The 17,859-nt window shown below is 35.0% G+C and overlaps 1 protein-coding gene across 6 annotated transcripts in view; it reads left to right on the forward strand.

The window, feature by feature from the left end:
• LOC126828361 (pseudouridylate synthase 7 homolog) overlaps positions 1 to 17,859 on the forward strand; it is a 239,651-nt gene that overhangs the window by 99,171 nt on the left and 122,621 nt on the right. For 4 of the 6 annotated variants that reach the window (XM_050558111.1, XM_050558107.1, XM_050558110.1 and 1 more), the window contains 5 exons: positions 6,115 to 6,235; positions 7,242 to 7,319; positions 8,004 to 8,069; positions 11,983 to 12,045; positions 14,733 to 14,920. In XM_050558111.1, coding sequence (XP_050414068.1) covers positions 6,115 to 6,235; positions 7,242 to 7,319; positions 8,004 to 8,069; positions 11,983 to 12,045; positions 14,733 to 14,920 — 516 coding nt within the window. Of the gene's footprint in view, positions 1 to 6,114; positions 6,236 to 7,241; positions 7,320 to 8,003; positions 8,070 to 11,982; positions 12,046 to 14,732; positions 14,921 to 15,582; positions 17,285 to 17,859 lie in introns of those variants that run through there. The other 2 variants (XM_050558112.2, XM_050558108.1) reach the window with 2 other exon arrangements.

The raw sequence follows: 17,859 nt of genomic DNA on the forward strand, positions 1-17,859 counted from the left end.
AACCAAACAAATTCTAATGGTTTTCTGATAATTACTTCATGAGTTGTTACTCTTAATCAGATTTTAGTGTATTATAAATGTTTCATTACCGAAAGAAGTAAAAATATGTGACAACACTTGTTGACTGCCCGGACGATTTAAATGCTGTGGGCGTATGTTTCGTTGCCTGGCAACCTATCTTTCATCTCCATCGTTGTTTGACAAACTTGAACAATCAGGAATAGGGGCCTGTGGCACAGTAAATCCTAACCGAATAGGTATGCCCACAAAACTCAAGAAAGCAGAATTGGATCTAAAGAAAGGGGATGACCCAGTATTTATGCGCAAGAATAATTTAGTAGCCTGTGCATGGCATGATACTAAGCGGGTATCCTTATTATCTACCGTCCACACAGACAATACAATTGAAAAGCGTATACGTGGCAGAGTGGGGGTTGATGGTTTCCGACTTCCTGAAAAGCCAGTAATAGCGGAAGATTATAACAATAAAATGGCCGGAGTGGACAGACTTGACCAACTTGTTGGCAGTTATAAATATCCCCACAAATCGTCTAAGTGGTATCACCCTCTATATCACAGAATTAGAGAGGATGCGTTTGTGAATGGGTACATTCTGTACAAAAAGGATAACCCAGATAATCTCCTTACACCTGTTCACTTTCGCAGGGCTGTGATAGATGGATTATTAGAACCTAATAGAAGGTTTAATTGAACCAACAACCACAAAATCACTCCAGGTTAACTATGAAAATGGGCCAAACCGTTTAACTGAAAGACATTTTATTTGCACATTTGGGAACAAAAAGAATAAACCGAACTGTGCTGTATGTAGTGATAGAAAAGTGCGCAGAAAACAGACATCTTACAAATGTAAACAGTGTGATCTACCCATGTGTATTGAGCCTTGTTTTGAAAGGTACCCTACCTTAAAATATTATAAATAAGAACAAAAGACTGGAAATACACTTAATATAATAAGAATTGATTTTTGACTATATATATGTTCATAATGAATGTAGTATATAGTGCTGACATTTTAATTTGTTTACTATGTGATATGGTAGCAGTATTATTATAGACTAAAAACCTGTAAAATAACCCAACATAAACTAATTTTATAGTGCTCTACAGTAAGTCAAATGTTTGTTTTTGTACTGGTGAATGTTTTTGTTTAAAAATTTATAGAATTTTACATAAAATATGTTTTAAAAAAATATTTTTGTTGTTTTTTTTATAATCATTCTATAAATAGAATAAACAATATGGCCGACAAAATCATCTTACCATCATGAAAATTTGATACAAGATCAAATTATACTTTAGCAAGATGTCCTGAAAATTTCATCAAAATATTTTCAATGGATTTTAAGATATGTAGTTTTAACCAAACCATTCCAAATTAGAGCGAAAGGGTTAATGAAATAAAAATATGGACCTTAATCCATTGTATACGGAAAGGCGAATGTAATGTCGTCATTTATAAATACCCAGCAGTCAGCGCCCAATTTGAATATCCACTGGAATATATGGAGTATATCCAGCAAAAAGAACCGAAATATATTTCTGCTTTATTACTAAAAAGACGCGCACTCACCGTTTCACATTGATTAAATTTATAAAAACGCGCCACGATGCGTAAATTGTGCATCTTACCTTCAATAGAAATATCCATAAAACAGAAATCTCCATATTGATAAATAATACGGCACAACCAACCGAACAGTGATAATTCCCACACAAATGATATATTTAAACTAAAATTACTTTAGCTTTTCACTAAATTTACATCGCATACAATCCAACGATCCTCATTCCAGAACTTGTAATTTATAATAGCCGTTTTTATGCATTACAGAATTTCTTCGTGATCCTTATATATAAAACTACAGGTTAAATAAAATGGTTTCTTCAACTTTATTATTAAGCTGGATTGGCTTCGAAGGTCCGTCGTTCTCAATAAATGATAGCGGCTCGGAATACCTGGGTGAGCTCTGATCAGTCTCATTCAATACCCTCTTTTATAACCCCCTAATTTCTGCACGTCCTAGACTGACCTTGACATTAATTTCCATCCAAAATATGGAATAAACCTCCCCATTTCCCAAGACCGGGGGAGGTGGTAGGGGGGGTGGGGGGGAGAACATTACCTTATTTAATCTACCAACCATATGTCATAAACAGATAGAATTTGATGGATATTTTGACTGGTTATGATTTTACCAAAATATCACTGGTTTTTTTTTACATATAAACATGACGTTCGCTTTTATTAGTATGTGGGATTTGACTCTATAGAAAGAGTAAACTAACAATTTTTCAAAGACCCAATATTGTCTTAAGGACCAAAGTCTTACAACTTGTCTTCTTACGACTATATTTTGCGTTTATACTGCGTACCATAGTCACGCTACTTATAAAGTTGCATTTAATAAAATAAAAATATTGACCTTAATCTATCGCACAAAATGCTATGTCGTCATTTATAAATATCGAACAGGTAGACCCCAATTTGAATATCCTCGTGTATATAGCGAATATGCCAAATTTGCTGTATGTAAATACATGTATACTTATTCTCGTAAATATAATTATTCTCGTCTTTCGACAAGTTATTATTTGTGTCTTCAAATTTGTACCATTCAAATGTCAACCCAACCATTTCAGACTTCACGTCTAACCGTTTCACACATAGTCCATGCAAAGCAATAACGGCTCCGAGATAAAAGTAACAATTCTATCACATGTAAAGGCGTGCACAAGCTTATTTGAGAAGATACAGATATTAAACTATAAATTTGTCAATTTTTTCTTTGAAAATTCTGACAAATTGGTAGCTCTTCGGGAATCGTTGATCATATCGCTTACCCTGTTTGTGTATTGTACGTTTTTATAATAGCTAGCAAATAATATATATCTGAATACTTTCTGAAAGAACATTGTAATTTTATGCAAAAATACATTTCCCTGTTCACCAATGCAATTTGATATTTGATTAAACTTCACATTTCATTTAGACCTTAGACAATTACGTTTCCAACTGGTACGGAGAAGTAATTAAAATTTATTATTATCATCGGAGAGAGGTTTTGCAGATAAAGGGAACAAAGTAATATTAATACTATAAATCGAAATTTTGTTACTGTTATACATATATTAAAGTTTAAGAATGAATATTGATACACTATATATTATATAGTGCGCCCTTCCATATAACGTGCTTAGGGACACTTTACAAAGTGACAATTTATGGACATGTACTGTCGGTTAAAAGCCCGTTTAAATAACTGTGTTTTAAATAGTTTTATTTTTTAAAGAATATAGATATGTACAACATCTTAAACTATAAATGGTAGATTATTCCATAAAACAGAGAGATAGTTTGTTACTGGTTGCAGTAAATTTTACTATACACGTTTCTATGTATTTTATTTACATACCATAAAAAGTTTTAACCATAAATTACCCTATTTTTCATTTTGCACGATTTTGTAAGTTAGCAAAAACATTCAATGAATAAATCTATAAACAAAATTAACAACCGTAATTCAGACAGCAACTTCTAATACACATTTTGGTTGAAATAAATAATCCGTGTAGCTTGTTAATTAGTTTATTACTTTATGGCCCCAATCAAGTATCAAAACACGGCATTTGTTACGCAACACCTAGCTATAGGTCAAGGTTTTCAAACATTCTGGTCAATCAACCATAACAGTTTGACTGTATATACAGGATACTAGTGCTCTAATATTGTATTTTAAAAAAACGATTAGAAATATAAACAGTGTTATTGATGAACTATTTAAATGTTCACATCATATCCAAAGTAATTATATCATCTAGTTCTATCGGGAGCAGATCTATCGTTCAGTAATCATAAGTTTATGGAACTTTAAAATCTTCGCTGAATCCATGGGACAGATACAATACCAAGCTGATCTTTATTTTTTATTTCGGTGCCAACGGCTCGGCCTTCAATGCATACTATCAATCAAAGGTCAATATGTGAACTTGCGCGTGTGTCATATCGGGCGTATGTGTTTCTTTGATATGTTAGATCACGGGACAATTCTGTAATTGCATAAAAACAGCTATTATAAATTACAAGTTCTAGAATGAGGATCGTTGGATTGTATGCGATGTAAATTTAGTGAAAAGCTAAAGTAATTTTAGTTTAAATATATCATTTGTGTGGGAATTACCACTGTTCGGTTGGTTGTGCCGTATTATTTATCAATATGGAGATTTCTGTTTTATGGATATTGCTATTGAAGGTAAGATGTACAATTCACGCATCGTGGCACGTTTTTATAAATTTAAGAAATGTGAAACGGTGAGTGCGTTTTTTTTTTTTAGTAATAAAGCAGAAATATATTTCGGTTCTTTTTGCTGGATATACTCTCTATATTCCAGTGGATACATTCGCCTTTCCGTATACGATAGATTTAAGGTCCATATTTTTATTTCATTAAATGTAACTTTATATATATGGTACGCAATACAAAAGACACATAAGAGAAACGTAGATCATAGCGAGCACACACGCCTATCTAAAGTCCTGTCTTTAATTATACAAAGACCTGCGTAAAACACACGGTCAAATGATAAATCGCACAGTAAAACAGTTTTACTTCCCAAATTTTGATTTAACACGTACGTGTCAGATAAAGCCTGTTGGTCCTTGATTATACTCCTTTTGGTGCAGTTATTGCAAATAGCGAGAAAACACGCCAGTCAAACAATTAATAACATTGACATTCAATTTTTACCGGTCGGTTAATTAAAACACCTCTACAGAAAACGCACAGTCGCACAATTTTTCACCCCTAGCGTTAATTAACTCACCTCTCAGACAGTTTTTCACCCTTTTTAATTAACAATTTTAACGCGGTAATACCGAGTAATAATCGGGAAATTAATTTTCTTTCGACACGCGTACAAATAACAAATGTGACAAAGAATTCTATAAGGGCTGTGCACAGATTGACCCCTTAGCAGTTCTCAGTGTAAACTGAGGAACCGATCAACTCTGTCGTTATAGGTTACTAATTGTCGGATAAGGAATATGATATGACGATATGTCACGTATTTCTTCTGCTTGTTTGCGAAAAATATCTGAAGTAATATCACTAGGGTTTTCAGTGATATTATAAAGCTTAAACACCATTCCGTCGTCATATCATATTCCTTATCCGACAATTAGTAACGGGGAACCTATAACGACAGAGTTGATCGGTTCCTCAGTTTCGAGACCCGGCCATCTTACCGCGCCAATATACGCGATATATATGGCAATTCCAAACTTAGTGAAGACAACTAGGTATTTCTATCACGTCATGATAATATAACCCGACAGCACAATTGTCAAATAGCAGTTGAATACTAAGTTTACTTGTAGACTAAGTGTGCATGTCTGGACGAGTTCCAAATTATGCTATCCAATACTAGAAAAGCTTAGTACGTATATCACACAATTCGACAACCCAGTCCGGTTATCCAAATAATTCCCACTTGTTTATATTATTTTAAACAACACAGCCTAGGCTTAGAGTCTATGCAAATAAGCATTTTATAACGGCAATTCTTTAGCCGTCTCTCTGTTCACCATTAAACAGAAGCAGTAGCTCCGGTGATACAGCACTGCGCAGGTCCATCCGAGATCCCTTTTGTGCTCCGGTCCCCGACGACTATATAAAGGGAACATCCGCACAATTTTATTTAAGCCTGATGAGTTCAAAATGAACGAAACTAATAGCTTCATGAGAGAAACCTGGGATGGCTACTCGCCACTCATAGATTTCTAATTTTATTATACTCACTACGGAGTAACCTTACCAGCTAAGAATTTCATAACTCTGGTCACCTCAAACGAGGTCCATCCGAGATCCCTTTTGTGCTCCGGTCCCCGACGACTATATAAAGGGAACATCCGCACAATTTTATTTAAGCCTGATGAGTTCAAAATGAACGAAACTAATAGCTTCATGAGAGAAATCTGGGACGGCTACTCGCCACTCATAGATTTCTAATTTTCTAAGTTCAATAAGCATGGCCAGAAAACACTTTAATATGTTATAATACAAGTAACTACCTGATTTCTATTTATTATTTGAGTATTTTCAGCAAATCGTGATTCAAGGTGGGCAGCCAATAGACCTAAATATTGTAAATTTGTATTATATAAGGAAAATAAAGACACTATGGATACAATAAGTCTTATTTCTAAAAATATGAGGTACGTCCATATTGTTTTCTTAGACATATAATGTAGTCATGATAATTTGTTTTTTTATGAAGTCAGACTATGTAGCATAGCATATTTAAAGAAAATGGAGGAAGAATATTTAGAATTGTCTGTAGTACTTGTTCTTTAAACTAAAACAGTGTTTCGGATGCAAATTTGTTCGAAAACTGATTGCTATAGTGATATGTATATAACAGGCGAGTTGCTTATAATTACTGTATTGAAATTTGATTCATATTCTTCGAGAATGGATGGTAACTGTTGAATATTTGACCAGTGAATTGTGGGAATTGAACTCAGAATAAGATTTTTCTCTCTTTACATTTTCAAATACTTTATGAAAGTTATGCTGCGTACCATAACACTCATTCACAAAATGGTTACTGTTGCAACTGTGGGTTACCAATCAGGATTTGAATTTTTATCAACCCATCATGTAGTAATATCCATCACACTCTTTTTGTCTGTCTGTCTGGCATCCCAATTTGTTTCTGGAGCAGAACTACAAAACATATTCAGTATATTTCAGGAAACTTTGCACACTCACTGGTCACATGTTGAAGTGGTGCCTTTTGCAATATAGACTTATTTGACTTTTTTTCTTTTTTTTTGTTTCTCTTGATCTTCATAGTTTAATTTGCTGGTATGTGTCATTTCCAGAGAGAATCTTGAGAACAATTAAATATTTATTCTCAAAACTTTCTACACACTCTACTTTTCTGCACCAACAGGGCTAATGAATACCAGCATACACTATGCAGTGTGCCATGAGAAATGCCTTGATAAAGATTGATAATGAACATATTGTGCTCAGCTTAAGCAGAGTGATAATCAATTTGATTGCTCTGTGGTTCATAAAAAGAAAAATGTGCCAGTAAGTAGTGAGTGCCATCTATTTAGTTTGGGATTGATTAAGGCAAAGGACATCAGAATTATTGTTGTTGTTTATATATGATATATATGTACAGATGATATGAATTTATTTTTTTCTTTTAAGGGTAAATACTAACTTATTTCAGTATGCAGGTACTAAAGATAAAAGAGCTAAAACAACACAAGAAGTTACAGCATTTAAGTAAGTTCAGATAAAGGAAAAGTAACATTCAGTATTCAACTTATATTGAACACAAGGTTTATATATTTTACAATAAAATATATAAAAATAAAGTGATCATATTAAATTAATCTATTTATTAGTTTCAAGTTGTGGTTTGAAAACAGAATAACTTGGCCATATTTGTATGGAGCTGAATCATTTTAGCCGAGGCGCTGACGTCTTATGAACTTCGGCTAAACCCAGAACTACGCCCTCTGTCCGTTCGATTGGAGAAATTTTGGTGGTTGAAAATACAGTAGAGAAATTCTGATAGTTGAAAATACAAAATGAAATAGTTACAGTGAATTTGCAAATATGAAAAATAGAGTGAAAAAACATAACTAGATTTTTACATTGTTAATTTTTGTCAAGCAATTTTTGTTTTGATACTAAATAGTGATTTTGTGTTATGTGATATATACAAGTGAAAAATCTTGAAACTGACCATTTTTAGCATTTTGACTATAATAATTTTGCAATTTTAACCATGATATTTTCTTTTAATATAGCAACGATTCGACTCCATAAATTTGTTTTCAATTTTCCAAACGTGTTTCAGACTAACTTGTTTGCATATTAATTGTTTGATATGATTTTTGCATTAGTAATCTGTATACCATGTTTAAATATGATAACTTTCAAGACTTGTTTTGTATTATTTAGAGTTGATGCTGAAAGATTAAAGAACCTAAATGATATTATGAGAAATATGGGTTTTGGTAATTTCAGGTAATTGTCTAATCAATAAACTGTAAGGCAATTAAATTAATAGTAGTACTTGTCAACGTTCATCAATATAGAAGGTAGTTTAGTGAACAGTGTATAATATTGTTCGATTGGATGTAATAATATAGCAAGACTTAACTAATACTAATTTGTCTTTAATGAGGTATGATTTATAGATTTACTGTAATTAATTAAAGCTGATGTGTATATTTTATTGTAAAACAATGTTTAGCCACTTTAAATGAGTACCAGATTGTTTTTGAATATTACCAGTGCTGCAGTTAGACGTTGTACCTGGTTTTACTTGGTACTTATTTGTTTTAGTGACTAAAAATCCCCACGTTAGTCTTGACATTTTTGTGATAAAAAAATGGTAGACATGCAATCATGCATAATGTAAAAAAAAAAAAAGGAGGACAACACCAAATCAAAGATTTATACCAGTAATAAACAATTGCATTGTTGTAAAATATCTCTACTGACTAGTAAAGTGTTTCATAAAGAGAAAAGTGAACCAACATGACAAATCAATTATTGTTATAAAGTACATGTGTAGGTTCCAGATAAAACAGAGAACCAAATAGATAGATAACAAATACTTTTTCACTGACTGGAGTCACATGCACAAGCAACAAATCATAACTGAGTATCGGATCAACCTCTGCTTTTCCTCTTCCGCTTTAAATATGTTTAATTAAATAAACATGCATAAAGATAAAATGTAATAAAATTAGGGAAATGAAATTCCACTCAGTTTTTAATACGCCCACATTTTCTTGTGTACGTCGCCTGTGTCTGTCCGTGTATCCATCTTCCATCCATCTGTGTATATTTATTTGTGGACCCTCTACAGGTCACAATTTGTATCCGATTTTGATGAAACTTTAAATATATACTCTTCAAAAAAAAGTAGGGGATATTGAAATGCAAATACCTATGCAGGTTGTGATATGATAAATAGTCATGGACACTTGATATGAGAGTATGTTCACAGATGAAGAACTTATCGCCCCAACAGAACCACTGAGCTGCACAAGCAACATGCAATAGCGCCAGGGGTTCATTGTCAAATTTGACACTTCAAGGAAGGGTTGATGAAAACTGCAGCGTGCTGGTTTATCTATCCATGTTTGCTTTCCAATTGGTTCTTCCATAAGATTTACTGTTTAGCGTATCTTTGCTTTAGTGTGTTATGTTTAATTTGATCGGGAGACGTGTTTGTCGACGTAAACGTCAACCGACAACACTGCAAGAATTGGCCGTGGCACTGCAAGAGGAGTGGGTCAGATTGCCCCAAATGGTGATTGGACGGTTGATTAGGAGCATGCCACGGAGAATTGCTGAATGTCTGAGGAGTGGTGGAGCAATTACTCATTATTAAGACAAAAATCAAAAACGTTCATTTTCACTTTTGACGGTGTATCTCTTTGCCAGTGAAATGGGGCCATCAGATAAGCCGCCCATATGAACTGTTTATGTTCATGTGTAGGCAAGCCTGTTATTAACATACACTGGTTACCTCTAATAAAAACAGCAGTGCATTTCTGCAGTTTTGTATTGTTTCTGAATATCCCCAACTTTTTTTGAAGAGTATATTTTAATACCCTAAAGATCTTGGCATGTATCGGACTGTAACTTACTGTATTTTTAGTTTGTGGACCCTTTAGATTAAACTTTAAATATATGTTAAGAATCAAAAAATATTGGATGCGTTTGAGTGTGGTGCGCATGAGACCTTCCATTCTAGAGTTATGACCCCTGCTTTTTACCAAAAATGTTAAATATGTACAAGTTTGTGGACCCTCCAGAGGCCACAATTTCTGTCTGATTGAAATATATGTAAAGCCTAGCTCTACAGGGAAAATTTTAGTAAACCTGTGCATGAGATTTACGTGTCATTTGCGTGTGTTCGGCACCGTAGAAGATCACAGAATGGCCATAGAGACTTTTGGTCCTGCACATGCAAATTCTGAGGATCTTGCGAAAAATCACGAATGCACGTACAGTATGTGCGAGGTCTGTACTCCTACATCAAGACAGGAGCATGGCTAGTAGGGGCTTTGTGATGACAGTAAGACAAAGATGCACAGTTTTTGTATGGATGACGTGCATTGGACCTACTACACAAGTACTCCGGACTTACTATCATTTCGGCCTGCAAGTCAAAAGTGCATCTCACTTACTACCTCTGTGTGTTGCATGTAATCAGTGCACAAAACCTGCACGATATACTTGGGAGATTGTCAAGCTTGTATGATTGCAGAAAGCACAGGGGGGGTCACGGTGGCTAAGTGGGTAAGACGCTGGCTCGCTAGCCAGGAGGTCGGGTGTTCGATCCCTGCATTGGCCGAGAAAGTACATTCAGATTTTCCGACATGGTTACCCGTTGTCAGTGATGCAGGACGGAGGGCCTGACAAGGACAGCTGTCTAGTCGTTTGGATGGTACGGAATACCGTGGTCCCGTGTACACATTGGCATGCATATAAAAGATCCCTTGACAGTTGGAATTCAGTATTAGAGTAGGCCATGTTATGTTGTCCGGGCAAAATTTCCCTCATAGCACACTGTATGGCATATGCCCGTCATCATTATCCCAGTTCGGAGCAAACAGTAGGACGTTAAACCCTATTTTCATTTCATTTCAGAAAGCACAAATATGTCTGTCACGACTAAGTTTGTTGAACTTTTACAGGCTGGAGGCATAGGTGTACGGGCTGATTTTCTTTGAGGGTACTGTATCATTTTGGCCCAAAAATACCACAGCAGCACCCGAAAAAAAATGAACCTACATAAATTTACCAGACAGCACCCGATCAACAATCAATGTTTACATTGACTGATCTCATAAGTGTATGATTCGTCATCACACCTAATTAATAATTATCATATATATACACACCATTCTAGTGAAATTAAACATGTAATACCACAACAATCTGAATCGAAATTGGTTTAGTTACAAAAATTTTCACCATTTGGCCACTGCCCGAAGAATTTGATGATTGCCCGAAAAAATTGTTTTGCCCAACTCCAGGGGGACTGGAGGACCAGTCAACTTACTCTTTGAGCCCTTTTTCCTTGGTGCCATTTTTTAAATCAATGAAAATATTCAACTTCTTTTGTCGATATGCCGGAGGCAAAACAATATGCACGTTTGTAATTGTCAAGTGCAGGCCATACTTTGGTGCCCGAAATTGGTTTATTTTAAGTCACACGTATACTCCACAAGCACTACTGATGCACTGTGCACATATTTTAGATTGACACTTTCCACGGAATTACGAAGAAATTTTTCCCTGCGCTTTGAATAAGTTGGACATGCAACCGATACATGACAAGTACTGTGACCTTTTACAAAACTTTCACTCGGTTTCCTGCAGCCTGTCTGCGAGATACCAAACACGTATGGCGGGTTATGACTTATGAGCTAGGCTTTAAGGATCAAAAGATCTTGGATGACTTTGATTTTGGTGTACATTGTACCTTCCGTTGTAGAGTTATAGCCACTGCTTTTTACACAAAATGTGAAATATGCATGAAGTGTGTAGACCCTCCAGGGGATACAATGTTTGTCGGATTCCAATGTTAAGAATTAAAAGTTCTTACTGAGTTCGATTTTAGTGCAAAGGACATTATTTTTAAAACTGAGCCTTTGCCTTTGTCAGCATGTGTATGACAGGCTAAGTTATAACAGAATTTCTTGAATCAGTTTTTAACTGATTTGTTTTTCAAATTCGATGTAAAGCATTGGGACAATGAGAGGATGAGCCCTATTGATTTTCTCTGTTCTCCGTCCATCTCTTGCAAAATGTGGATGTATCTTGCATGGCAACAGCTTGTTAAAACACTTTGAGAAGCTTTCAAATTTTGTTGTAATTTTGCATTGAAAATAAAAGAGTATGAATTTTATTACAGATATGTGAGTTCACCATTAAAATTAGGTCAGTCATCTGGTAATCATTTTACCTTAGTTTTAAGGTCAGTTTTTTTATGATGTTTTAAAGGACAATTCAACAGTAAAAGTTAAATGATATCATTTACCATGTTCACTTTAGCAAGTTTACTTTTTATAAGAAATCAACAGAAGGCTGTATTCATCCATAAATGCCAATTGCCTTTCTTGGACACTTTTTCCATTGTAAAAATAATCAGATTGACTTTTAAAACTCGTAATTTTACACTGATTTTTTATACGCCCACATTTTCATGTGGACGTATATTGTCATCGCCCCTGTCCGTCCTTCCGTCCACAATTGTTTGTGAACACTCTACAGGTCACAAGGTTTATCACCCCCAGGTCTCGGTTCCTTTCGATATTGGCATATATCGGACCGTAACTTCATGGATTATGGCCCCTGATTGTACGAAAAAATTGCGTTTTTAGCTTGTGAACACTGTAGAGGTCACAATTTTTATCCGATTTGGTTAAAACTTGAAATGTATGTTTATAACCCACAGATCTCGGTTCCTTTCGATATTCGCGCATATCAGACCATAACTTCCTGAATTATGGCCCCTGATCGTACGAAAAATCGCGTTTTTAGCTTGTGGACCGCATAAAGGTCACAATTTTTATCCGATTTAAAAAAACGTTTGAATATATCACCGTTACCCCCTAAGGATCGTTAAGTTTGAATTTCGTAAATATCGGACCGAAACTGACGGACAAAATGGCCGCCCCTCGTTCGCAAATAGTGTCAAAATATTGTGTATCAGGGTTGTGGACCCTTTGTAGGTCACAATTGTCATCTGATTTTGATGAAATTTGAAATGCATGTTTATAACCCAAATGTCTTGGTTCCTTTCTATTTTCGTGCATATCGAATCGTAACTTCTCGAATTATGGCCCCTGATCTTAAGAAAAATTGCTTTTTTAGCTTGTCGTCCCTCTAGAGGTCACAATTATTATCCGATTTAAAAAAACGTTCGAATATATCACCGTTACACCGTAATTTTGTCTGTGGTTGAGTTTCATGAAAATCGGACCAAAATTGCCAGACAAAATGGACGCTCCTCGTATGCAAATAATGTAAACAACTGGTATATCAATGTTGTGGACCCTCTAGAGGCCACAATTTTGATCCGATTTTGATGAAACTTGAAATGCAAATTTATAACCCAAAGGTCTCGGTTCCTTCTAGAGGCCACAATTTTGATCCGATTTTGATGAAACTTGAAATGCAAATTTATAACCCAAAGGTCTCGGTTCCTTTCAATATTCGCGCATATCAGATCGTAACTTCCTGAATTATTGCTTCTGGTTGTTCGAATATATCACCGTTACACCATAATGTTTGTTGACTTCGAATTTCATGAACAAGGACAGCTGTCTAGTCGTTCGGATGGGGCCAAAAATCGAGGTCCCGTGTACATATTGGTGTGCACGTAAAAGATCCCTTGGCAGTTGGAATTCAATATAAAAGTAGGCTGTAGTGCTGCCCCGGGCAAAATTTCCCTCATAGCACACTGTATTGCGTATGCCCGTCTTCATTAGCCAAGTTTAGGAGCAGAACAGTAGGACGTTAAACCCCATTTCATTTCATTTCATTTCGAATTTCATGAAAATCGGGCCAAAACTGCTAGACAAACGGCTGCCCCTCGTACGTAAATAGTGTAAACATCTAGTAAATCAAGGTTGTGGACTCTCTAGAGGTCACAATTTTGATCCGATTTTGATGAAACTTGAAATACATGTTTATAACCCAAAGATATTGGTTCCTGTCGATATTCGCGCATATCGGATCGTAACTTCCTGAATTATAGCCCTTGATTGAACAAAAAATCATGTTTTTAGCTTGTGGTCCCTGTAGAGGTCACAATTTTTATCCGATTTAAAAAAACGTGTGAATATATCACCATTACACACTAAGATCTTGGTTCCTTTTGATAATCGAGGATAATCGAACTTAACTTCCTAGATTATGGCCCCTGATTGGTCAAAAAATCGCATTTATAGCATGCAGATTCTCTAGAGGTCAAAAATTTTTTCCGATTTTAAAAACCTTTTAAATACATCACCATTCCACCATAATGAAGATTTAGTCGTATTTCGGTGAAATCGAAATGAAACTGCCCGACAAAATGGCCGCTCTTTGTATGCAAATTGTGTAGAAGTGTGTAATACGAAAGTTGTGAACCCTCTAGAGGTCACAATTTTTATCCAATTTTGATGAAACTTAAAACATATCTTTATATCCCAAAGACCTCAGTCCCTTTTGATATTTGCACATTTCGGGCCATAACTTTCAGAATTTTTGCCCCTGATTGTACAAAAAATCGCGTTTGTTTTTAGCTTGTTTTCTATCCATCTGTTGCAAAATGTGGGCGTATCCTGCCTGGCAGCCACTGGTTATATTAAAACATTTTGTGCTTGGGTTCTCGTTTTATTAAAAAAAAACAATAGCTTTAATCCTTTAGGACGTGGGCTCAGAGAGCTAATGTCATATATGTCCTGCCATCAACTACTGGTATTAATAAAATCAATTCTCCAGATCTGCTCGAAGAATTTTACCAAAATTTTATAGGAATATAGCGTGGATAATCTGTATTCAGATCAGTTCTGTTAAAGAGTTTTAACCCTCGTAGTAGCTATTGGCCAAATGAATGTCTTTGAAAATATATACGTCTTGAAATTCCCTTTTATTGTACAGATTAATTTGTTACAGAAATGTGGAGGGTTCTGATGACCAGATAGAATTAGCTGTATCATCATTACAATCACATGGTTTTATCAATTATTTTGGTATGCAGAGGTTTGGAACAACAACAGTATCAACACATTCTGTAGGAAAAGCCATTCTACGGGAAAACTATAAACTAGCAGTAGATTTAATACTCAGGCCTAGAGATGGGGGTAGGTTTTATCTTAAAGTAGAGTGGCCAACGACCTCAATTATTTGTACTATCTAAACTGGCCTGTTTTTAACAGCATGTTATCCCGCGGATCAAAACAGCGTTTATGAGAAAAGTGCTCTCATGGGCTTGCTCGTGCACTGTAGGCAGCAATCAGTCACCCAAAATAGACATTCACGTGACAATATTCATTCACTTATTTATCAATGAAGCCATGAAAAAATTCTTCTTTACTCGGACATTTAAAAATAAGTAGTTACGAACTAGATTTAAATTTTGGCTAAAACTCAGTGATTTAATTTCGAAGTTAGTTGATTCTAACCAATGACGTATATATTGTAACGGTTCTCGGTTCAGACTTCAGAGTCAATTCATGTAGTTTCGTCCTTTTTCTATCTTTTAAACTCACTTTCGCGGCTTTTCAGGTAGAAATCGTGGAACAAGCTTTATTTTGTAGATTTTAATGTTTATTGACAAAAAACCAATGTTGACATTTTTTCTGAGTAGGTCTTCATAGTATGGGAGGGTATTATCTGAGGGCAGCCATATTACGATAATATTGCAACTTATTTTTTTTATTTCACCTTATTTATAATGGTATCGACATATCAACTGTGATTTGGCATTGTTTTAATATTGACAGGGGTCATGACTATATTTCAGATTTTTTCCATCACTTATGAAGTTATTTCCAAGATAGCGACCATTTTTGGCGGGAAAATTGGACCATGTGCTGATTTTGATTAAGTAGTAGTGTTTGGTGTCAATATATATGTTTTTGGGGTCACAGATTCCATTCCTGAGATTTACAACCTTGTAAAATGATCACATGTTCACATACTTAGCATATTTACAAGATGGCGTTCAGTTTTGACGGGAAAATGGGACGATGTGCAGATTTTGATTAAGTAGTAGTGTTTGGTGTCAATATATATTTTTTAAGGGGCGCAGAATCCATTTCTGACATTTACACCCTGTAAAATGAGCATATATTCACATTTAATCATATTTACAATATTACTGCCACTTGTGGCGGGAAAATCGGACGATATGCTGATTTCGATTAAGTAGTTGTCGTTGGTGTCAAAATATATGTTTTCGGGATGCAGATTCGATTTCAGCCATACACAACTGTGTAAAATGACATCTGTTCACCAATTTCGCATATTTTCAAGATGGCCAAACGTTTTCTAAACACATTATTATCATTTTTATACGCCCACATGGAAATGTGGTCGTATTTTGCTGTCGCCCCCGTCCGTCCGTCCGTCGTCCACAATTTCTTGTGAACACTCTACAGTCCACATTTATCAACTGATTGTTTTGAAATTGATATATGTTGTTTGCATTAGTGAGATGGAGAAGCCTATTTAATTTCAGCAATTTCCGTTAATTTCTTCTGGAGTTATAGCCCTTGTTTCACTTTGTTGCACCTTGTGAACGCTCTAACGACAAAAGTTATCGACCAATCTGTATGAAATTTATATGCATCATTTAAATTAGTAAAACAAAGACTCCTATTGAATTTCAGCAATTTCCGTTAATTACATCTGGAGTTATGGCCCTTGTTTCACTTTGTTGAATCTTGTGAACGCTCTAATGACAACAGTTATCATCCGATCTGTTTGAAATTGATATGCATCATTTAAATTAGTGAAATGAAGAAGCCTATTGAATTTCAGCAATTTCCGTTAATTTTTTCTGGATTTATGGCCCTTGTTTTTTTGTTGTTGATCCTTGTGAACACTCTTAACAACAAAAGTTATCAACCGATCTGTATGAAATTTATATGCATCATTTAAATTAGTAAAACAAAGAAGCCTATTGAATTTCAGCAATTTCCGTTAATTACATCTAGAGTTATAGCCCTTGTTTCACTTTGATGAGGCTTGTGAACGCTCTAATGACAACAGTTATCATCCGATCTGTATGAAATTTATATGTATCATTTAAATTAGTAAAACGAACAAGCCTATTGAGTTTTAGTTATCACCTAAATTAGTGAAATGAAGACGAACAAGCCCATTGAATGTCAGCAATTTCCGTCAATTACGTCTAGAGTTATGGCCCTTGATTTACTTTCTTGTACCTTGTGAATGCTCTAACAACAAAAGTTATTATCCGATCTGTATGAAATGTATATTTATCTTTTAAATTAGTAAAATGAACAAGCCTATTAAGTTTCAGCAAATTTCTGTTAATTACAGCTAGAGTCATGGCCCTTGTTTCACTTTGTTGAATCCTGTGAATGCTTGAACGACAAATTTTATTATCCGATCTGTTTGAAATTGATATGCATCATTTAAATTAGTGCAAAGAAGAAGCCTATTGAAATTCAGCAATTTCCGTTCATTACAAAAGTTATTATCCGATCTGTATGAAATTTATATGTATTGTTTAAATTAGTAAAACAAACAAGTCTATTGAGTTTCAGCAAATTTCTTTTAATTACACACTGAGAAATAGGTAAAGGTTAAAACGTACGTTTGCCGCATTAAAAACTCGCAAAACGGTCAATACCTACGTATCTCGATAAAAAAATAAAATTCGGATTATAACTCCTCATTATGGCTTAAAATCTCTAGATAAGGTGTGTTAATTAACAAGGGTGAAAAATGGACTGAAAGGCGAGTTAATTATCGCAAGGTGTGAACAACTCTAGGACGGTGCGTTTTCTGTACTGAGTATGTTAATTAACCGACGGGTTAAAAACGAATGACTCGGTGTGTATTGTTTAATTGGTGTGTTTTCTCGATAGTTGTTATAACTGCACCAAAAGGGTATAATCAAGGACCAGCAGACTTTATCTGACGCGTGAGTGTTAAATGGAAACTTGGGAAGGAAAATTGTTTTTACCATGCGATTTTTCATTCGCCGGTGTGTTTTTCGCAAATAGGACTTTGTATAAAGACTGGTCTTTATATGTGGAAGTTGTACGGG

The sequence above is a fragment of the Patella vulgata genome, chromosome 7 (assembly GCF_932274485.2).
Source record: "Patella vulgata chromosome 7, xgPatVulg1.2, whole genome shotgun sequence".
Lineage (NCBI taxonomy): Eukaryota > Metazoa > Mollusca > Gastropoda > Patellidae > Patella > Patella vulgata.